Source organism: Notolabrus celidotus, chromosome 21 (assembly GCF_009762535.1).
Source record: "Notolabrus celidotus isolate fNotCel1 chromosome 21, fNotCel1.pri, whole genome shotgun sequence".
In the NCBI taxonomy this organism is placed as follows: domain Eukaryota; kingdom Metazoa; phylum Chordata; class Actinopteri; order Labriformes; family Labridae; genus Notolabrus; species Notolabrus celidotus.
The window spans coordinates 21035708-21060036 of record NC_048292.1 but is presented as its reverse complement, the minus strand read 5'-3'; the positions used below and the strand labels follow the sequence as shown (position 1 = coordinate 21060036).

The 24329-nt window shown below is 39.5% G+C and overlaps 1 protein-coding gene across 2 annotated transcripts in view; it reads left to right on the top strand.

Moving 5' to 3' along the window:
• The window catches only part of ttll12 (tubulin tyrosine ligase-like family, member 12), a 28526-nt gene that overhangs the window by 1096 nt on the left and 3101 nt on the right, over positions 1–24329 (top strand). The window contains exons 3-13 of one of the 2 annotated variants that reach the window (XM_034673717.1): positions 801–999; positions 2873–3032; positions 3586–3719; positions 3856–3932; positions 4921–5037; positions 9144–9338; positions 9425–9536; positions 9922–10073; positions 18358–18439; positions 19589–19657; positions 20857–20995. In XM_034673717.1, the coding sequence (XP_034529608.1) occupies positions 801–999; positions 2873–3032; positions 3586–3719; positions 3856–3932; positions 4921–5037; positions 9144–9338; positions 9425–9536; positions 9922–10073; positions 18358–18439; positions 19589–19657; positions 20857–20995 (1436 nt within the window). The remainder of the gene's footprint in view (positions 1–800; positions 1000–2872; positions 3033–3585; positions 3720–3855; positions 3933–4920; positions 5038–9143; positions 9339–9424; positions 9537–9921; positions 10074–18357; positions 18440–19588; positions 19658–20856; positions 20996–24329) is intronic. The other variant, XM_034673718.1, reaches the window with a different exon arrangement.

The following is a 24329-nucleotide window of genomic DNA, read 5'->3' as shown; positions in this document are numbered from 1 at the left end:
AATAATGATACAAAATAAAAATAAAAATATTTGAATAACGGAAATTGCAAGTAAAATATTAAAACTTTTGGTAAAGAATAAAATGATAACGAAATAATAATTGAATATATTAGATATAATATAGATATAGATATATGTATTAGAATAAGATTTATTTCACTGGTAATTCTTCTAAATAAACAAAAATATGAACAAACCCTTTATGAGAATAAAAAATAAATAAAAAATAATATAAATAATATTGATAATAATAGATTTTAAAATACTTTTTTGCATTTCTAATTTAATAATTTTTCTATCAAATTAAATAAACACATTTGAGTCATTCAGATTGTTTTGAAATTAAATAACACGTTTGTGTAAAAGTTGGAAGACATTATTTTAGATATGAAAAATACTACTTTTATTAATTATTTTAAATTAGATTAATTTTAGATTAGATTAATTTTATTTTATCTTTATTATTTGTCCTTTTTTGTGTATCTGTAAGCAGTATGGATTAAATGTTCAAATTTATCCAGTTGCAACAAAAGTTATTGAATCACTTAATTTTTCTTAATTTTTGCTTAATTCAACCAACCAAGGGCTGTCGCTTTAAAATGAAAGAAAAGATACAGTTACCTGACCTCTTAAGCTTTAAAAGATTCCTCAGAGATAAAAAGTAACTCCTTAAAACTCTATTTCTCAAATTATTTAGACTCGTTTTTTATTAATGCATTTATTATTTATTGTGGAAAACTTCAGGTCAGAAGGGATTTAACTCGAGCTTCTGTCTGTCCGTCCTCCGGTGTGACCTGCAGTGTTTACCTGGTGGATCACGCCTGGACGTATCGCGTCGAGGGCGCCCGTCAGCAGCTGGAGGAGATCCCCGGCCTGCTGTCCAGGATGGCTTCCCTCATGGGGTTGGACTTCCACGGCGAGGCCCCCGACCCAGACACGGTGGAGCTGGTGATGGAGCGCATGTGGAAGTACAACCAGACATACAACATCTCCCAGGGGGTAAACTTTAAAACTTGATCATCTTTCTTATTATCTCTTTGATTCAATCCTTAACTCCAGATAGAATGACTCACCTTATATGCCGACCTCTAGTGGACACTTGAGGAACTGCAGCTTTAAAAAGAAACAGTATAAGGACTCAGAACAGATTGCATGCATGCATGTTTGCTTGTGACAGGGCCACATGATAAGAGGTGTTAAACCAAACTCCAAATATTGGGCAGAGATGTCAGTCACAGTAAAAAAGGAAAACTATGTGATTATGTGTATTTATTGCCAGATATGTTCTATTTCCGCTGTCTATGAGAGGTATGAGCTGAGGGGGCATTTAAAATCATTATTTTTGTTACCTGTATTTGTATATTGTAAAATGAGACGAGGTGATTTAAGGAGGATGTGAGGTCCAGAAAGAGGAGGAAACGGAGAGCGCCGCGGAAAAGAGAAAAGGTTTGTAGCGCCAGAGCTGACTTCAGCTACTGCTTTTTACGCAGAGTTTTGAAGGTGGAAAACAGTTGTTAGGACTGTTTCCAGGAAAACCCTGAAAGAGACTGCCAGACCTCTTGAAGTGTGGATTAAGCGGACCTTGGTGTGGTCATTAGTGATTTTTTTCTTTGCTGTACCGAGCTGGATCCCCTTAGCCTGTAACTTCGACGAGAACAAAAGTCAAGGCAATTATTACAGATGGTGTATGTCTCCTTCCCCAGGGAAGGAGACAAACATTTTGTTGTAAACCTAGACTGTACGTTTACATTTTTGTTTGAAAACAGCGTGTTTATTTTGCATATACCCAACTAGGATAAAGCCTACTTTGCAACCAGGTCCGTTTGTTGTAAAAGAGAAATTGTGAATAATTGTGAGACCAAATATGGAAAACGAAGAGAGAGTTCAGCAGATGGTTGATTTAGCTGATCCGACAGAAGTGACTCCCAGTGTTGACACAGAAACAAGGGTGTCTACTCCTGCATCTAGGTATGAGGTTCATGAGCACAGCCATAGAACAGACGGTGATGCCTGGGTCACCAGGAGAAATCCTTTGGGCAAAGTGACCTCATTGATTAGTTCTCTTTATTTGTCAGATGCAGAGGAGCATGAAGAGCGAGAGTTAGAGGGGGAAGTTGCCTCCTACCTTAACCTTCCAGTTCTCACTTCCCTTGGCACAGACTTGGGGACAGTGATTGAAAAGGTAAAGTCCCTTGAGGCTGATTTCAGAGATTCTGTCAGCAGTGCAATAAATAGAGAAGAGAGCATCAGAGGTTACATTGACAAAAATGTAGATGCACTTGAAAATCATATGATGACAACATTAAGGGAGTTGAAGAACAACTGGTGAACTGAAGCGCGCCAGCCTCGCAAATTCCAGAATTCTGTCTTTGATTTCAGAATTCGAGAACAACAAATGCCAAATCTAAATCTAAATGTTAAATATGAATCTAAATGTACAATGTTGAATCTAAATGTACAACATTAAAACATAAATGTTACATATAAATATAAATGTTAAATATAAAATATATTTAGATTTAGCATTTGGATTTAACAATGTTTTTAACTTAACATATTTTTCACAAAAAAAATGAAATGTGAAGAAGATCACAAATGTTCCTATAAATGTGATTTTAAAAAAAGTGACTTTTAAAAATTCACACTACATTTTTATGACGTTTTGGAGCTAAATGTGGAGAAATGCTGCTGTTATTTTCAGTGTGCACAACTTTACAAACAGCGCCCCATACTGCTGTTGCTCTCCATACCATAGACTGTGTACTAAATGGATGTAGCATCCGTGATGTCATCCATCTGTTTCTGAAGCCCTGTCCCCTTAGGGCCTCCGTAGTCCTCTGCGTGGTCTCACTGATGTTGCGTGTCTCTTCAGTCTGCAGAGCAGAAAGTCCCCGTGTGGTACATCATGGACGAGTTCGGCTCTCAGGTGCAGCACTCGGACCGGCCCACCTGCAGCCTTGCTCCCTTCTTCTACATTCAGGGTCAGCTGGCGTACTCGGTGCTGTGGCCTCTGCAGGACCTGCAGGAGGGAGGTGAGCGCGCACACACACACACACACACACACACACACACTAAAGCTAAAATCTAAACATAAACTAAACTGAAATGAGACACAAGAAGTTAAAGAAATAAAATAAAGAATAAAACAAAATTCAAAACTATTTTCAAACTTGTTGGAAGAATGGTACGTAAAAGAAATAAAGAGAAAGAAGAGTAAAAATTAAGTAAAAATGTATTCAAAGGAAATATAAATTAATAAAATAAAATAAATTAATTAATACAATTAATTGATTCATTAAAATAAATAAATCAATAAATTAAAAAAAATGAATGGATAAAGTAAAAACAAATAAAATAATCAAAGATAAACATGAGAGTTTGAGCAGCAGCGTATGTTTAAGTTTTCTTTAAATCTAAACCTTAAAACATTCACAGGAGCACCAGATGTGGATCAATCCGCAGCAGAAAATAGTCCCAAATATAATATAAGTAGCCCCCTCCTGTTTAGTGTCTGTAATGGGTAAAAAAAACACCTGTAGTAACAAATAGAAGTAATGAGAGGTTAACATATCCGTGTTTCTACAGACGAGGTGAGTCGTGATTACGCATACGGAGAGACGAGCTCTCTGGTGAGGCGATGCCGTCTGTTACCTTGGACCTCAGCGGATATAGAAGACATCAGCGATGCCACGACAGAGCCGCCGGACTCGTACTACGAGGTGAGGATGAGCACTGTCTTTGAGTTCACCACCTTTACAGTAACATATTAGTTCACTAATGGATGTTATATTTCATATTTTAGTATTTTAGTCTGTCACCGTGATGCGTTCACTGTCTCTCTGTTCGTGTCTGCAGAACATTTTAAAGGAGAACAAGGAAAAGCTTCCTGCAGAAATCCAGCCCATCAGAGTCCCTGAAGACAAAGTCCTGAAGTAAGTCTGACTCAGAGTCTCTTCGTGCTGCACAGATTTCCTGTTGTCATCTCGAGTCTGTGCATTGAGGTCATAAACAGAGGAAGCTGTTCTCAGCTGGATGTTGAAGGTTTTTCGAGGGTTTGCATGTGTGAAAAAAATAGAAACTCAAATCGACATCGTGTGGTTAGCTTGCCTTTTTCTCTGCGAGTCATTTCAGGTCACGTTTAATGTTTCCAAACAGACCTCAAGATCAAGAGGCATCATTAAAAGTCACCATGAATACTCTGCTTTCAGTTATTTTTTGTTTTGGTTATTTGCTTGTTCATTCATTTGCAGAGATAATCATAGCTGCAATAAGTCACCACTCATCTGAGCATCATGATTCAGAATACAAACCCTTTTCTTCTGTTCTTTAATTTGAGGATGATTGAGATTCTACATACAAATGTGCAGGATGTCAGGTGTCAGCAGGCTTTGGTGTGAAAACAAAACAGTCTGGATGGAGAGCAAAAAAAGGAGGAAAATGACATCCTGGTTCCCATGGTTGTTAATCTGAGGAGGATTTCTTTCTCTCTTTAAACAGATATCTGCATGAAGAGCAGCTAACAATCTTTTCTAGATCAAACATTTACACTAAGACACAAATCTGCTTGATGCTGTGTCCCTAAAGACAATCAGCATTTAGATTTCCTGACTTCCTGGAACGCAGCATCAGAAATGATGGATCCCACCTCCATTCAACAAACAGACATTGTAAAAGTTGTTTTCTTCTCCTCTTGAGGACAGACTTGACAAAGCTTGACTTTTGACTTTTGACTAATCTGCATCGTGATGTTGTTATTTCAGCAAACTTAAGACCCATTAATAACAAGAACATCAGTTTCTGTTTCAGGTTCATACCACTGAAGGAAGCCAGACTGAAGCCTCTGTGGAACGCACTGCTGACAGTGAAACTGAGACTCAACACAGACAGATAACTTCCTCTCCGTGTTTGTTTCTCTTTCAGGGTTTACTCTGAAATGTCTCAGGTCACAAACAACCTGACGCTCCCACGCTTCCAGCTGACGGAGGACGAGGAGGAGGCTGATATCATGTGGAGCTACAATCACTTCAAAGACTTCAGGTCAGAAACTTCTTACTGACTTTGTCTCCAGAACACACTGAACCTTTCTTGAACTTGATAAAGGGGAAAAACACAACGTGAGCCTGCGACGGAGCTCAGGCGGGGGAGACACTCTGTAGGGGGGGACAGTCTGTGAAATGACCTCGGTTCTCATGGGAACACTGCCTTCTATCTCTGCAGCTGTGTCTTTGTGCAACATAATAAGACAAGGAAAGAGGTTACTGTGCTCCCGGAGAGAGGCTAGGGGCCCTCAGCTCAAACTTGCAGGTCTCAATGTAATCCTTTACAAAGAGCAAGCATGTGTCCGGGTAGAGGCCTGTTAATATTGCTCAAGGGTCTGTGCACATGATGGACGCGTGAGCGGCCCAACAAAGTGACAGCAGTTTCCACTGAAGGGTGTAAAGTGGGATTGTGACGCCCTCATAAACAGCAAACAGAGATCTGTGTGTTGAAGCTGCATTGATCTGTTGGTTCTGTGAAGAATGAAGAGGAGTCATAAAATGTATATATATTAGAACACAGATTATATAGTAACCCGCTCGCCATGAGTTCATTTTAAAAGCCATTAAAACACAGACTCATGAATTTCTCAAAGATGTTATTTATTTGCTGTTTGTCATTTTAAATAGTTTTTATTTTGGTTTCATAGTTTAACTTCAACAGTGATTTATTCTTCTTTGCTTTATCTGTTCTTGTTATAATAATAATACATTTTATTTATAGGTGCCTTTCTAGACACTCAAGGTCACCTTACAACATAACCAACAGTAAAAAACAACACTCAACAGTAAATAAATACATAAATACACTAGAAAAACATAAATATGTAGTTTCATAAAATATAATATAATAATCGAATTAAAAAAACATGAAAGACATACCTTAAGATTAATCAATTAAAAAATTAGTCTAAATAGTGATTGAATATAGAAATAATACAAAAAGGAAGGAAGAGGAAAAAAATTACATAAAAATAAATAAATAGAAATTTAATAGATAAAAAAATTACATAAAATAAAATAAATAAATATTAATTAATTTAATAAAAATGAATAAAGTCAATAAAAATAAATAAATAAAATAAAAACCTATAAAGCAATAAAAATAAATACAATAAAAATGAAATTAAAAAAATGAAATTAAATAAAGTAATAAATAAATACATAAAAAGATATACAATAAAAATAAGTAAATAAATACAACCACAATTAATAAATAAATCAAATAGAAATAAATAAACAAAATAAAATAAAATAAATATATCAAATGAAAATAAATAAATACAAAACTAATAAACTGGGGACGACGTAAACAGATGTCCCCCGGTTGTGTTACTCACTCATACCAGGAAGTAAAAATCATCAATGAAAATGAGATAGATGCATGGAGACTGGTTCACACAGCACACCTGCTGCAGGTAGTGACCAAGCTAACACTGCAACCCTCAGATAATAACTCAGCCTGTCACAGGAATGCATCGCTTTTATTTTGAAAGATTAGATGCACAGCGGGGGGAAATATAGATTTTGAAAGTCTGGCGGTCGTTTCTTTTCATTAACAAAAACAAAACACATGTTCGTCAGTTTCTCGTCAGTCATGAAAAAAAGGATTGTTGACGAACATTTACCGTCATAATTTTCAGTAATGAAATCAGCACTGCTGATAGGTCCTTATAAAGATTAAAGAATAAAGAAAGAGTGATAATTTAGGCAGTTACAAAATAACAGGATACATTTTTTTTATGAAAAGAACATTTATTAAACATGTGTAGGGTAAAATCAACAAAGATAAAACGGGCACCCCTTTGTCAGCAGGGGTGCCTAAATTTACACCAACAGAAAGTTTCACTTTGACAGAAAACATCTGTCTCAAACAGGTTTCTATGTAAATTAAGTCTTTGCATGCTCTGATCCTTTAAAAGCTTAAGTCAGATTCATGTTTTGTTTACTGTCAGAATCAAGGACTCTCTCGACTCGGCCAGCTTTGTGGTTTCCATCTGATAACTCCGCCCATCAGCTCCTCCTCCTCTGATGTGTGTCAACAAATGTTTGAAGCACGAGGTTGGGGCTGCTCACTCTTTATACCGATGACTCACTCCTTCCCCTGCGCCCCTCCACCTCCCCTTCACCTCCCCTCCACCCGTTTCCTTTGGAAAGTACCGACGAAGTTTAAAACGTATCTTAAGAGAGATTTCACCTGCAGTTTGTTTATGCAAAGCTAAATTCATGGAGTGTGAGCAGTAACCTGAAACCTGCTGTTAGATTATCACCTGACTGTGACTCAATGTAAACACGTCTTTATAATGGAAACAGAAACCAGCCATCATGAGGTACTGATCACAAGATGAGCCCCTCCCTGCAGAGAACCAGGTCCCAAAACACTGATAAACAAACAAGACTGAGCATGCTCAGTTACATTCAGATCTGTTGGTTTTGAATAAAGGATGGCATAAAGACCGACTCAACAGGAGTCGCTAAGCTGGCTCAGTTACATCTAGCTGTCAGAGTTTATTGTGAAGCTGCTCTGCAGAGCGCTGAAAGCCCCACAAGTTTTTAACCCGCTGTATTATGGTGAGTGTTGTCCAACCTTTGACAAAGACACTCATCTGTACGAACCTCCACAAGGCAGACCTCCTTACTGCTCAAAGTTGACCCATGATCTGTTGGTCCGTGAACTGGCTGACGTTAGCATCTTAGAGTCTTAGAGTCTACAAAGTGCGAAAAGTACACATGACATTTTTTACTTACGCAGCGGGAGAAGCTGTGATTGTGTATTCTTGGACCTGTTAAGGACCAAAGGTGAAAAATGCAACAGTGGATAACTTTATCATCTGAATCCGATCAAAGAAAACAAGCTTTAGGTTTGAAAGAACCTTAAAGGTGCATTTCGTCCAAGAGTTCCGGGGTCTTTTAGCCCCCAGAACTACTTTACCCTGAACTAAAAGGTTCCTGTGCCCCCATTGTTGTCTGCGTTTCAACCGCGGGCTGAAATCCCAGGTAGATTGAGCAAAGCAGGCCAGTGACATATGGAGGGGGAAAAATGGTAAATGCACTACACCACCAGACCAGTAGAGGGCAGTAAAACAAAGACGAATGCCATTCATCACAGATGACACCATAGAAGCAGACGGACAGGCCGGTGTCATTATGAGCAACACAACAGTTAGCCTGTTAGCATGAAGAGACTCAGCTGGTGCTGTTTTAGATGGTGCTATATTCACAGATCATATATCACAGATGGATTCACTGAATCAACACGTGAGAGGAGATAAGCGCGAGTAGCAAAGAAGTTTCAACACGGCTTTAAAATCCTTTTTAACTCAAAAGGCCGTGGCAGAGATCGACCGGTGTTTTGGTTTAAACAGCAACCCTGTTAGGGCTGAGAGAAGACTACTGTTACAAGCTGCTAAATCAAGTGAATCGGCATGTTGGGAGATTTGACTGCTCTTTTGTTTATCAAAGAGATCTTGCACAAGAGAGACCAACTCTGCAACAGAGCACTACGTTTCCGTTGCAGAGTTGCAGAAGGTCAGTTTCACCACAGGGCCAATAAATATATCATTAGGATTGATTTACACACAATAAAAACAGATGTATTAGTTTCAATGCCGATCAGGTGTTTCATGGTCTTGAAGTCAGGAGAACTCTGAGAAAGATGCAGTGGGGTTTATTCATCCAGATGGTGACACAGATCCAAATAAACCCTGAGGCTTCTGTTCATCCTACTTGATTGTTGGATACCGCTTTTAAAACTTCTACAACCAATCACTCTCTTTGGATACTTCAAAGAATTCCCTTTTGGTTTGCAGAAAACTGAGTCAGCATGCTGGAATCTGTTGGGTGTTATCTAACTCCACGCCAACACCCTGAGGGCGCGCACCGCTTATGACTTCAAGTCTCAGCAAACCGAAAGGAAACTGCGCTGGGTTTGGTGTCCTCATTTTCTAGGCCACGATGCTTCGAGGCCACTGAGAGTCCTCCCTCCATGTTTCCGCACCTTTACAAAGAGCCTTGGGCCACAAACACACATCTGTCTCACACACACACACACGCACACACGCACACACGCACACATCTGGTTGTCTTATAGGTCTTACTTTCTTGCAGGAAGCTGAGCGAGGAGCGACCCCACGTGATGCTGAACCAGTTCCCCTGTGAGAACATCGTCACCGTGAAGGACTGTTTGTCTGCCGTGGCACGAAGACTGAAAGGAGGCCCGTCTCCTGATTGGCTCCCCGAGACTTTTAACCTGCACACAGAGCTGCCACAGTTCATCAAGCACTACCAGCTCAGACAGCAGAGGTTGGGGAATGTTTAAATACTCACCTGCACGTTTGCACGAGTTCATGACGAGGTTTCCTATTGAAGGGTTTCTGCGTGTGTTTCAGAGGAGAGGATAACCACTGGATCTGTAAACCCTGGAACTTAGCCCGAGGACTGGACACACACATTACAAACAACTTGGACTACATCATCAGACAAAGAGAGAGCACGCCGAAGGTATTTCCCAGCCTTCTTAATGATCTTCTGGTTGTGTAAGACGCTTGATTCTGATGACGGTTATTAACTTTCACTAACATGAGCAACACCAGAGGCAAACTGATCACACGTCATGTCAAATCAATCCAGGTAAAAGAGTCCAGACACATTTAGCTTCTACTTGTTGACACCATAGACCGTAAGGTGAGGTAAAACCATTAGCTTCCGTAAGGATCAAAACAATGTGGCTAAAATGGTAGTTTCGTTAGCATGCTAAATCGGCAGGCTACGGACATTTTCATATTGAATCCTGTCCAGCAATGTGATCAACGAGCGGAAAAGGTGAGAAACTTTAGGTTAGCGGTCTCTTATTTAAAGACATGGATCCTTCATGTGTGTGTTTTAGGTGGTGTGTAAGTACCTGGAGGACCCGGTGCTGTTCCACAGGGAGGAGTTGGGAATGGTGAAATTTGATATCCGCTACATGCTGATGGTTCGCTCCTTGAAGCCTCTGAAACTCTACACCTACAACGTCTTCTGGCTGCGGTTTGCCAACAGGTGCAAAAACACACAAACATACAAACACACATATCCTCATACATTTAAAAATGAATGAAGTAACTTTGTTGGCATGTGTGCATAGTTGCAGGATTGTTGCTCAGTGCAGCTTTTAAAACAGATAAAACGTGAACAAACGTGTGAAGTATCTCATGTTTACTCAATATGGCCCACAAGAATGTGTTATTGTAGAATGGCTCCAGAAGTCTCTAGGGAGGTTCTAAACGAAGATCACCTTTGACCTAGGCAATAATGTGATTGACAGTGACAGCTGACATCCCTGACATGTTCAAAACAAAGTTTTCATAACTGGAGTCAAATAGCTGCTAACGTTAAACTTGTGTTGAAGAGTCCATATATGTGCATGTTTTGAGGACACCCTCATTCTAATTTGAGTGCACCTTCACAGTATTTAAGTCAGAACGTGGAGACAGAAGAGAGGCGACTTCATCTAGCCTGGTCGTTCTCCAAGCAGTCGCGATGCTTGTTACTGATGCTGGTGCTGTTTGATTGTAATACATCTAATTACTATCCAAGCTGGCCAGTGTCACGAGGTTCATTCTGCATCTGCACATCATGGACTGTAAAGATACGACACGTGCATGACTTATGACGCTTACGGCCAAATTCCGCCACATCCGTCTCCAATCCATCACAGCACAGAATCTGATATGTTTCTATTCTAGTCAATGTATTAACTTCCACTGGATCCGCTCCGTTGCGTTCTGGCTGCGTCTCTGATCCGGCAGGTCAGAGCCCTCCGGATCAGATACAGAAACATACAGCGAGGAGGAAAGCTATGACAACAATGGCGACGCTGATGGGCAAGTGGTTAACCCCATCATGCACGCCATCTACAATGAGATACGGGCGCTCAGGTCGGATCTTAAAAGTGAACTGAGTGAATTCTGAGTTTACATTTGTAACGACATGAAGAAGGAGTTGAACAAGTTTAAAGGAGAAATCTACAGGAAACTACAGGAAACTACAGGTGAGCTACAGGCTACCATAGCAAGAGTGGCGGGGACCGAACAGCGTATATCCGACATTGAAGAATGGGACATGTTGGAGGACCTCTCTGAATGCCTGGTCCTCGCGTGTTCGTTTGATGAAGAAAATAGGAGGAGGTATTGAAGTTTCAAAAATCAGCTTTATTCTAAACACCAGTAGAAATTGCAAAGTGTACAGAGCTCTGGGTCTGACTATCGTGTCCCTGATCAACAACAGTGCTGTTCAGTTCGCGAAGTCTGAACCAACTACTTTTTCCCTGACCCAGTATTTATTAACACATAGGATGAATTTGAATTGTGCATGATTTGAGGGCGTTGTCTCCCCCTCATTGGCCCGAGGCGCGTCCACGTCATCCTCGTTCTGACTCCCATCATACTCCTCCAGGCCTGAGAAGTTGTCCTGAAACGTGAAAGTTAGCGCACACACATTCCTGTCTACCCTCAAGGATAACGTTCTCTCATCATTCACCAATGCACATCAGCTTCGTGTGGTCTGCCACCTGCCCCCCTTAATTTCTGGGATACTGAACCTATGTCTGCTGATGCATGGAATTCTCCCAAGGCCCTGGTTCCTGTTTTTGGCTACATTACGTCTTACTTTTAATATGTCGTTGTGACTACGACCTTCAGGTCCTTCTTGTTGTTATGGTTTTCCGCTATCCAGACATGCAGTCATGGCGTTCTTTGGTTCTCAGTACTTTTCCACTCTCTCAGATGTTCAGGGTGACCGAGGCCTCAATACTGTACAGGTCTCAGTTCTCCGTGGTGCCAAGCTGCATGGTTTCAGTACACGCTATATTTGTATCTAAACACTCGTGATGATTAGTATATTTGGCTATATGAGTAAAATTAATATGATATAATATGATTAAGTAAATGAATGTGATTGAGTAAATAGTGACAATTGTGTGTATATAAGAGTGAGGTGTGGAGTCCCATATCCACAGACACCACAGCGAAGGAGGCTCTCACCCAGGCGCTGGAGAACCAAGAGGCTCTGCAGGCTAAGCTAACTGACCTAGAAGCGCGCTCACGCCGGAATAACCTCCGTATATACCAAAGATGATAACGCCTGTGCTTTTGAGTTTTTGATTTTTTCTACTTACTATAAGAGTATAAGTTACTCCCCAGACTAACTTTTGCTAAACTGTAGAACCTAAAAGGAATTTTTTTTTCAACTTAATTTTCAGACTACTAAAGAATGTAATTTTGTTTTTTTTGTTGTAGTTTTTTTTATTTTCATCCTTATACCTGAGAAGGTAATACTTGTGTTTCTCAACTCTCTGCCAATTCACAAAGAGACTCAATGCTATTATTCACAGAGCTGTATAAGATGGAACTTTATACCGGTTATAGAGAAACTGACTTGAAGAGAATGTTACCGGTGCACAGTATCTTCTCTGATTTAAACTTCGGACTTGGAAGTCTTTGTTTTTTGTTTATACGTTTTGTTGTTCACTGTTTCTGTTCGGGATATCATGGGAAATGTTACACAAGTATACACAGGTTGAAAAGAGTATGATATGCATCATCAGGAATATAAGATAGTCACGCTAAATGTCAATGGGCTGCATTATCCGATTAAAAGGAGTAAAATTATAGCTAAAATGAAACGAGAAAAGCTGCAGGTAGTTTTTTGGCAAGAGACCCATCTGTCTTCCTTAGAACATGAAAAATTTAAAAAACTTGGATTTCAAAATACATACTACTCATTTCACAAATCAGGCTGTCAGAGGGGAGTGGCTATACTGATCCCTAATGCAGTAAATTTTGAATTTATTTCAGAAGTGAAAGATAGGGAAGGGAGATTTGTTTTAGTAAAGGGCAAATTGGACAATGTAGAAGTAACTTTACTTAATGTGTATGCCCCCCCAGGGAGCAAAAAAATGTTTTACAAGAAATTATTTGAATTGATAGTTTTGGAAACATAGGGGATTTTAATTTATGGTGGTGATCTCAATGTTCAACTTCAACCCAAATTAGATACATCTAATCAGCGCCAAAAGAAAAGTCCAAATGCCCTTTTAGTCCAGCGGCTGCTTGGTGAGCTGGGTTTGATTGATGTGTGGAGAGAATCTCATCCAGGAGAAAAACAATTCACCTATTACTCCCCATGCCACTCTGTATATTCAAGGATTGATTATTTATTTATGTATAAATCAGACTGGCACAGAGTCAGGGACTGTAAGATAGGGATTAGGGATGTATTTGATCATTCAGGGGTTTACTTAACCCTACAATTAACTAATCAACAGAAAAATACACTTTGGAGACTAAATACAGGCATTTTAAATGACAAAACAGTACAGAAACAGATTCAACAGGAATTTGAAACATATTTACAAAATAACGATAATGGAGAGGTGTCTCCAAATACTTTATGGGACGCAGCAAAGGCTGTCGTTCGAGGTAAAATTATTGCCCTCACGGCTTTTTGGAAGAAAGAAAAACAGAGAAGACTTATTGAACTACAAGAGGAAATGAAGTCATTAGAACAACAGAATAAAGAAATTATGGCTGAGATAACAGCAGAAGAACTAAATAAAGCCATTTCAAGATTGAAAGCTAATAAGGTTCCGGGTTCAGACGGATATCCGTCCGAATGGTATAAAGCATTTAAACTACAAATTACAGCTGTGCTGCTTAACTGTTTTAATCACACACTGAGGACAGGGGAAGCCCCCCAATCATGGAAGGAAGCAGTTATCTCTATCATTCCAAAAGAAGGTAAAGATTAAAAGGAATGCAGCTCATACAGACCAATATCAGTCTTGAATGTAGACTATAAATTATTCGCTTCAATCTTATCTTAGAGACTGGAATCTATTGTCCCAGAGCTGGTAGATTTAGATCAAACAGGCTGTGTATTAAATAAACAGACACAGGATAATTTAAGACGAACACTACAAGTGATGAGTCATATTACATCAGAAAACATCAGTGCAATGCTGGTCAGCCTGGACGCCGAAAAGGCATTTGATTCGGTGGGATGGGCATATCTATATAGGGTACTTGCGAGATTCGGCTTCAAAGATGGTTTCATTAAATGTATTAGAGCGTTACTCGGGGAATCCACAGGATGCGTGTGCGCCGCGTTACGGCTGCGACACGGCTCTGCTCCGTCCCGGGGCTTTCGCCCTGGTCCATAGGATGCGTGTTTGGAGCGGCGCGCACTCCGGAGCAGGAAACTCAAGATCCCTCGAGAACTCCAAAACGCGCGGAGAACAACACAGTATAAACTTTTCCTCGTCCATGGTGTCGGATATCTTTTGAGACTGACGTCTGGCCCGATGCCACAGGTTATGACGTAATGTTGAAGAAGTGGTGAAATTTACGATCTTGTGTTTGCACATGGTGTTTATTTTGAAAGTGAGCGGATGTTGCATACGATCCTCGTGCCTGACTTCCGGGATAGTTCGATCATTTCTGTGTCGATTGACGCGTGCTGGGCGCGGGGAGCGGCGAAAATAGACTCCCCGCGTATCTCTGGCAGAGCGGCGCGGCGGAACGCTCCAGAGACGGAGCTGAGACGCGCCGCAGCGCGCCCTGTGGACTCTAGAGCATTGACTTGAATGGGAACCTATTTGCTGCGACGTGCGCGGCGCAGCCGTAACGTAACGCGACGCATCCTGTGGATCTTGGGCTTTATACTCCTCACCAACGGCCAGGATCAGGGTTAATGGACACCTGTCGCTAACTATTTATTTGGAAAGAGGGACACGCCAGGGCTGTCCCCTGAGTCCGACTCTATTCGCATTATTTATTGAACCTTTGGCTCAAGCAATTAGAGAGGACTCTGAGGTAAAGCAGATTACGATTAGAGGAGAAGAACATAAGACTTGTATGTTTGCAGATGATGTTCTACTTTTTATCATGAGCCCAGACTCAAGCATTCCTAAATTGATGTCCCTCCTAAATATATATAATTCATACTCTGGATATAAGCTAAATGTTCAAAAAACACAAACCCTCACATTTAATTATACTCCCCACCCAGATACAAAAGGGAAATACAATTTTAAATGGGACTCGCCCAGATTAAAATATTTAGGAATAAACCTTACTAAAGATATGTCAAAACTTTTTGAAAATAACTATGGACCCATTAATAAAGAGATCAATCTGACATTTCTAGATGGACCCTCCTCCCACTAGATATGAGTAACAGAATAGAAATAATTAAAATGAACGTGTTGCCACGGCTTCTTTATCTCTTTCAGTCATTGCCTCTAGAGGTACCCCAAAAACAATTTGATGAGTGGAATGCCTGGATCTCAAGGTTCATTTGGAACAGTAGAAGACCCAGGGTTCAGTTCAAAACACTGCAGCTGAAAAAAGAGAAGGGAGGAAGAGCTTTACCATGCTTACAAGATTATTACTATGCTGCGCAACTGAAGCCCTTGGTATACTGGTGTGCTCCAAATCATGAATCTAAATGGAAATACTTGGAAACTACACAGATAAAAATTCCAATATAATCTGTAATAGGAAACAAAAGCCAAGCTGAAAGACATTATAACTGCTTGAATCAATGGACTTTATTTACTCTTAAACTATGGTTTAAAGTTTTGAGGAAGTTACAAATAGAGAAACAGGCTCGGGTCTTGAACTGGGTAGCAAACGACCCAGATTTTGAACCTGCTAGATTGGACGGGGGCTTTAAACAGTGGGCTAGGAGATGTATAACTTCTTTTTGTGCCCACACCTCAAACAATAGATTTCAGAGTTATGAATCAATTTCAGACACATTTGGACTGGAAAAGCAAGACTTCCATAGGTACTTGCAAGCCAGAGATTATTATAATAAAGAATTACAAATCAAAGAGGAGAAGGAACACAATATGATTTCTATATTTCATGATGCATACCAAACAAAAAACAATAAAAAGTTGGTCTCATGAATATATGAAAGTACACACGCCTCTAAAAATCACTCTACAACATACATCAAACAAAAATGGGAGAGGGAGTCAGAAATACAAATATCAGAAGAGATCTGAATGGAAATATGTGAGACAAAAGCAACCACTGCAAACTCAAGGTCTTTGAGAGAATTCAGCTGGAAGAATGTGGTGAGATTTTTATAACCGCTAAAATAACAGCTCTGCAAACAGGTACACAGAGCCAAGGCCTCTGTTGGAGACAATGTGGTACATCTATGGCTAATCATTATCATGTTTTTTGGGCCTGCCCGAAAATCCAGCCTTACTGGAGAGAGGTGGCTACCGAGATAAATAAAATAATAGGGGTGGATTTAGATTTTTCTTTTGTTACTTTATATCTCGGTAGAATACCACAAACAGTCCTACAGAAAGATAGATACCTATTGAAGATTTCTCATCACTGTGCATATTCAAAAGAGTCTGCTGTGATCAGATCTCTCTTTTATGAGCCTTTATGAGGGCAGGTTGTAAAATGTCATCAGCAAGTGTTACAGGTTAAAATGTTACCGTTTGAAGGCCGCCACAGATCTATGTATGACCTCAACTGATACTCTCGCGCGCCTTTTTTTTATGAGTGTGGGCATATGTAGGACAAAGGAGTCATTTGTAGTGAAACTTTTTCTGCAGTTTGAATTACTCACAATTTAATACCCTCATTAACAGAGATAGGAATGTGATTTATGATGCAAGGGAGTTGCCTCGTAGGTTTTCATGAACCTAAATACGACACACACCTCGTCCTTGTGTTATCTGATCCTACGACCTTCACAGTGCACAAGTACAAAGCTCGTCCTGTGCACACTGATACTTCTTTAACCTTTCTCACTTCAATATTTCAGCAAACTCAACCCCTGATATTAAAACCGTTCCAAAAGTTGAACTGTTTTCAACTGAGAGCTCAACTCAACTTTATTTATAAAGCACCTTTCATACAACGACAATAGGTCAAATTATAAAAGGCATAATCATAAATAAAATACTTTTAAACTACTACTAAATAAATAGATGAATACATAAATAAATAAATAATCAAAGACATGCTGTATGTTTTACAAATGGAAAAATTGCGTCTACACATACCCAACACGGAGTACATTTAAGAGAGTTTGGGGACATTTTTTGGCACAGTGTAACATTAACCCCTTTGTCGTAGGACAGATTTGGGGAGCCTAAATTTAAACCTGTTTACACCAAGTATTCATGTCACCGTACCTCATTTCTGAGTTGTTACTTTGGTGATAAATATTTTGAAACACTATTTATGTATCTCTGAACTGGCAGCAGTGCTTTTGTTTATTTGGTTGTTTGTTTTTGTTTATCTTTCTCTCTACTAATACTTATCTGTACCATTTGTTTGTTTAATTAAGTGTCTCAATAAGTATTGTATGATGCTCTGTTTTCAACATATTTGACTTTGTAAAATTGAAAAACTATAAATAAAATATATTTAAATAAATAAATAAAAAATACACAAATAAATAAATAGATAAATAGATAGACAGATAAATACATAAAAATAGATAAATAAATAAATAAATAAATAAATAAATAAATAAATAAATAAGCAATGATAATACAATAATGCATTCCAGGTCTGAAAATAAATTACTTCAAATTACAACCCAGATTAAAAATGTAAGTCTTAAGTTAACTTTTTAAAACATGCAGAGAGAGCTCGCCTTTCTAGTGTCCAAAGGCAGAGAGTTCAGAGTTTAGGGGCATAAAAACAGAAAGCTCTTTCTCTTTGTGTGAGACACACGAGGAACATTTAAAAGGGAAGCATTTGAGGACCTTCTGTGGGTTTGATGTGTGATCCTGGTTTTTATCGCCTCTGAGATGAGATAAGAGATGTTTTTCAAACTCAGGAGGACAAAAGAGGGAAGTGACAGAAGCAGGGGAAAGCTAGAGACTATAAATAACAGACATAACCACCAGGACGTCACACACTGGTTCCTCAACTTGGTGGATATTTAAGAAACTGTCTTCAGTTCTTAAGATTGAAACCAGAGGAATTAACAAGAAGATCCTGAACTCATCTCCAGAGAGCGTGAACTCACTGTGCCTGCAGAAATTTAAGATTTATCCGGTTGCAGGTTCTTTCTCTCTGTCGTGTTTAAACATCCGGCCTCATTGTTTCTTCTCTGTGCTCCTCTAACTATCTTAATTCTGCACATCTGCTGTAAATGTCTGCACCTACTTTCACTGCAGTCCATCTGAGACATTTCCAATATTTCAATCCGATCCTAAAGGGGAGTTCTTACAAATCAATCATCACATTAAAGAGTTCGACACATACATGTAAACAAACCTGATCTTTGTTTCCCCCTGCAGACCTTTCTCCTTGGACCATTTTGATGATTACCAAAAACACTTCACTGTCATGAACTACGCTGCAGGTTTGGAGCTCAAACAGGTGTGTGCTTTAAAGGATTTTAATCTGAATTGATGCTGTTGTATCTTGACCGCCCGTGATGTGTAGATGCAGAAGGAATCTTCGTGACACTGGCTTGCTTGCATAGTAATACGTTTATTGCAAGAAAACAATACCAGTATCGAACAAGCACCCGGAATGCTTGGGAGAACAGCTCTGCAAATCTGCTGACTCCCAGAATGCTGTTGACCAGCACCTTTTATAGGTCTGTGAACCAATAACATAGCCTACTACAAGGCCCAAACTTATCTTGATCTCTATTTATCTACTATACCCTCCCGGGCTCTGCTAGCCTAAGGGTTACAAAACTTGTCCATGCATGTCACTAAATTGGAAGGGGGTCTGTCAGGTTCAAAGACACATCTATCAACAAAGAATCAAACAAGAGACATCAGTTAGCATGTAAGATACTTGCAAGGAGAGCAAGAGAAGGTTTACACTCTTCCCTAAACTCCGATCCTTCTCTTGCAAACCTTTCTTTTTATTGGAATAGGAACGCCCTAGTTACAATAGTGGCGAGTAAGCATAAAGGGAGGGGTTTTGAGGCTTCTCACACACACACTAACATTGCTTAGTCATTACTATATGTGTATGTGTTGTGCAGGTACGGTCCATCACGGGGCACACTGCCCTCCTTCATTTGACTCGTCCTTGGATACTCCTGCTTAAACTCAAACTTCAAAGAACATGAAGTAGATTATACAGCATAGTTATGAAAAACATGATTATCCAGAACAGTTCAAACTGGTTTCATCTGCAAATGAACTTCTCCTTATAAAAACATTTCAGACAGTATGAGAAAGACAGTATGATTAAAACAGTATGATTTAGACAGTATGATAATCCTATATACAGAGTGGACAATTATTCTAACAGGGTCTCAACCAAAATTCCTTGAATGTCTGGGGCAACATAGGTTACTTATTTCCTATCAGATACTTCAATGCAAACTGCATCTTACATGAGGACAGACATACAGGACAGAGACATAAAGATCATTGTGCTGCAGATTTCTTTAACGTTTAGTAAGATACATGTTGGCTGAGGTAGAAATGTAAATGTTTCTAAAGAAGTTAAAGCTTATTATTGAACAGCTAAAGGTGTAAAGATGATCGGTGTATCTGTCTGTAGGTGCACTACGATGAGTTCATCCCCATGTTTGAGAAGCAGTACCCACTGTATCCCTGGAAGGAGGTGGAGGTGAGTGCAAACTTTGAGCTCTTTCAATTTCTCTGAGATCTTCTTGAATTAAAGGTAGTCTCTTTTTTGGGTCTTCAAGTTTTTGTTGAGTCCAGCTCAGAATCAACAGCTGCTCCAGCAACACTTTTAATGCTGCAGGTGTCAACACTAAACGTAAACACTCAATGACCCACCTGTTACGTTAACGGTCCATTAGCGTTACTGAACACGGGGACGAGGTCCTGCTAGTAGCGCCTGTCTCAACGTTAATGACAGTGCTTCAGTTGCTAATGTTTTCTTCTTCTTTTAGTTCGCAAATAGCTTTAAGAAGCTCTATCGCCACCGTCTGGCGGGAATAATGTATTACAACCAGGCACCGGTGAAAATGGTGAAAAATGTACTTTAAATTTAGAAAATATTCACATTAATTCTTCGATTTTTAATTTGTGATGAATACTGAAGCATTCGAAAATGATGTTCCTTCCCTGAGCACAAGCCTTATGTATATTTCAGTGAATGAATTAACGTTTGTAGATTGTGAAGCTGTTTCCAACGCCCCTGCAGGAAAATGTCCCAAATCCTCCAGGGTGTGCTGCCTGTGTGAACTCAAATGTTTCTCTGCAGCGTTAGAGTGACAGGTCTGGTGTTCTGCTGGATAGAACAACCTTGTTGTGACTTAAAAGCACTCTCTCTGTTCAGATCACTTCTGTAAAGTTGTCTGACTCTTAGAAAAAACAATCTGAGCATCTCAGATAAAAACAACCTCTCAGAGAGCACACTCTGCAGCCATAACAGAGAGTTTCCTGTAGGAAAATAGCAGGAAATATTCAGAGAGATTCACCACGTGAGAGTTAGGGGGAGGATTACTAAACTTTAGAACATTTCAGCGGTGCACGTGTGAACGAGGGTTACACTTCTGTTTCTGTCAATCTTTAAAATGTGTTAAGAAAATATTTCCTGCTTCCCTTTTTAAAAAAAACTTGACTGACATGTTGACCATTGGGTCACAGGTCAAAGTCTAAGTGCCTTTGAATTCAGCTACTGCTCCCCACATCAGTGTCCTGGTCCAGCCACTCGTAAGGACCCGTTCAGGTATTGGGATGTAAATGTCTGGATCTGTGAAACTCTGACACTTTGAAATGAATCTTTTGTCTCAGGGTGAGCCGTTCCTTAGTAAATGAGCCTGATAGTAATCACCTACTCTTCGCTTCTTCTCGCAGGCGGAGCTGTTTAAAGCCTTTAAGGAGCTCTTCCAGGTGGCCTCGTCACGACCTGCTCCATATGGTATCTGCCCCTACCCCTCATCCCGGGCCATCTATGCTGTGGACCTCATGCTGAAGTGGAGCACAGGGCCAAACGGTGAGTCAGAGGAAGGAAGACATTTAAAATCAAAGAGTTCAGAGTTTAGGGGCATCAAGTGTTCTCCATCAGAGCCCCTCGACTTTGGAAAGACCTCCCTGAGGAGATAAGGCTTGCAGAGTCAGTGACATCTTTTAAATCTCTTCTTAAAACCCATGTTTACAGACTTGCTTCTATGTGACTTTTTTTTTTTTTTTTTTTTTTTAATTTTTAAAAAAAATAATTTTTTTTTAAATTTAACTAATTAATTGTTTAAAATTCATTTGATTCTTTTATTTGATTATTTATTGTTTTAATTTATTTTTATCTTTTTCATTTATTTTGGCACAGAGAAAAGTTTCAAAGCATCCTCGACCTTCAAGGTTTCAGTAAATGTTTGTGGTCAGAGGTGAGAGGATATGTGAACCTTTTGGGTCTGTTCATGTCTAGTGGTCCTCGGTTATTTAATCAGGTCTCACCTTTGGTCTGTTTTAAGGAAACACTTGCAGGGTGGTTCTTGTTTTGTGTTTTTAATTGTTATGTCTGTCTGATTAGACTCCATCCCCTTTAAGTATTGTTTTGTCTGTTGTTTGAACTGTTTCCCTGCCACCAGAGCAGCTTAATTTTTCTACTGGTAACTAAAATATTGCTTTTCAATCGTGTCTTGAGCAAAATAAATAGAAAATAAAAATCTAAAACAGACTTAATAACAATAAATCATACAGATATCCCTTAATTCTCCCAAAAGAGCTCTTTGCGTTGTTAAACACAAACCCTGTTTTTACATATCAGGGACACAAATATATTCAAACAGGTTTAACAGGCTCTGATGGCTGCAGCCTAAAGGCTGATTTATACTTCTGCGTTGCCCCTACGCAGCAGGGGCTGACGCGGGCATGAGCCCCACATACTTCTGCGTCGATGTGTCCGTGTCGCGCAGTAATTCTCCTCCGAAACGCTTGAGGGCAGTGTGGTCTCTCTGATAGCCAGTCGCCTGCTTCCGGTCCTGCTACGATCTCTGTTTACTTTTTCCACATCGATTCAGAGCGTGTTAAGTTAATCTACAGCTGATACATGTTGCTGTTTATCATACAGACATGATTACATGAAGAATAGAGAGGAGGAGATGAAATACACGGCCGATGTGTGTTCGATGTCCGGGATCCCGGAAGTGCTGTGAATGCGGGAAAGACAAAGCCGTCGAGCGGACCAATCACAGGGCTTGAGGTCCGTGTCGGCTCTACGCGTAGTTACATTTTGGAGGAGGTGCACGTCAGCTACGTGCGTAGGCCTCTGCGTAGGTACGGGAGCTACGCGGACCTACGGCGTAGGCTACGCCGTCGATTCGACGCAGAAGTATAAATCAGCCTTAAGCCTCAGGGCCAGACGCACATTGACAGGGTACTTACATTTTGCCATTCAGCTCACATGGAGGTCCCAAAAGGTCGTTCAGATCAGGGTTCGGCATTCTTCCTGGGTGAACTGTCCTCAAGTGGGCAGCTGTAAAAACCAGCATTCACACGGCAGATTATCACACCTCTAATGAGTCTGATGAGTCTACGGCGACCACATGGGATCGGATTCCAAAGGCCCGCTCTTTGTGCACATAAATACAAAGAGTCCTGTGCACCTGCATCAGACTTTAAGAATGATCACATCATACGAATTAGTGCAGAAACGCGTCGGAGCACAGAGCGCTTCACGCTTGTGAGGAGCAGAATCAATCAGACTTTATTTATAAAGCGCTTTTCATACAATGACATTGTAACACAAAGTACTGTTCATAAAAACAACTTGAAATAGGATACATTTAAAAAAAAGATATATATAAAAAGAAAAAGAAAAAGACCCCCCCATCCTAATCCCAACCCCAGCAACCACCTCAATCCCACCCACAATCCTAAAGTTAAGAACACAATATATGCAACAATAATAATAATTTTTAAAAAAAATAAATGAAATAAAAAAATAAATGAAAAATAAAAGAGAAGCTGCTGAATGAACCGAGGAAACACAAGATGTTTAAAATTAATACATTTCTAAGATAATAAAACACTAAAATATTAAACCATTAAAAGAAAAGAAGTCGCTATACTTAAAATAAATAAAAAGTGAATACATTATGAACTAAATAATAAATAAATAGATAAATAAATAAAGTAAGTAAGTAAGCAAGTAAGGTGAAATAAAACTGTTATAAGAGAAGGGAAGAGATAATAATAATAATAATAATAATAATAATAATAATAATAATAATAATAATGCTTGGTTCGAATAACAAAATAAACCTTTAACAGACAGGGAGGAGGAATTTTAACAATGCAAAACAGAATACAACTTGAGGTTAAAAAGAATACACGTAAATTAAACAGAATGAAGTGGTGTGACATAAGACCAATAAATCATTGTTTCAGAGGTTGTAAGTGAAAGAGGTTAGAAGGATGAAGTCACTTAAAATCAAGTCTGTAAAAATGGGTTTCAAGAAGAGATTTAAAAGATGTCACTGACTCTGCGTACCTTATCTCCTCAGGGAGGTCGTTCCAAAGTCGAGGGGTTCTGATGGAGAAAGCTCGATCCCTTTTGGATTTGAGCCTTGACTTGGGAACGACCAAAAATGCCCAACCTGAGGATCTAAGGCCGCAATTTGTTAGCATTTCTGTAATGTTATTAAAAGTGGTCAGTAAAATCTTAAAATCTAAAACGCAGAGGAAGCCAGAGGAGAGGGATTTATTGGGGATGGAGGAGGGAGTTGCAGTAGTCTAGACGGGAGAAGATGAGTGCGTGAATAACTGATGTGACATGAGATAGAATAGAACAGAGTAGAATGCAATAGAAAAAAGTTGAATAGAAGGGAATGCAGAGAGATCCAACACCCATTTGTCAAACTTTACAGGTCTATTGTTCTATTGTTCTCTCCCCCCATGACAGAGAGATGGCCTCTTATTTGAACTTTTAAGAGACACATACGTGGGGTTCTTCTATACAGATGTATACATATCAGTGTCATTGAAACTTCATTGACTCAATAATGAACCTTGACCATGAATCTGTGAGAGAACTGTGGGAGCGCAATCTCTGCAAGTTATGCAATTAAGCAGATGCAACAGCATAGCCTGGGTTGACTGAAGGAAACTTTTGGGTGGATATTTGGATAGAAAGGCCCGGAATTTTTGGGCTGATTTTTGGATACATAAGCCAGGCAATTCAGGCTGATTTTTGGATATATAAGCCTGGCATTTCAGGCTAATTTTTGCATATAAAAGCCGGTCAATTCAGGCTGATTTTTGGATATGTAAGCCTGGCAATTCAGGCAGATTTTTGGATATACAGTGGATAGCAAAAAAAAGTCTATACA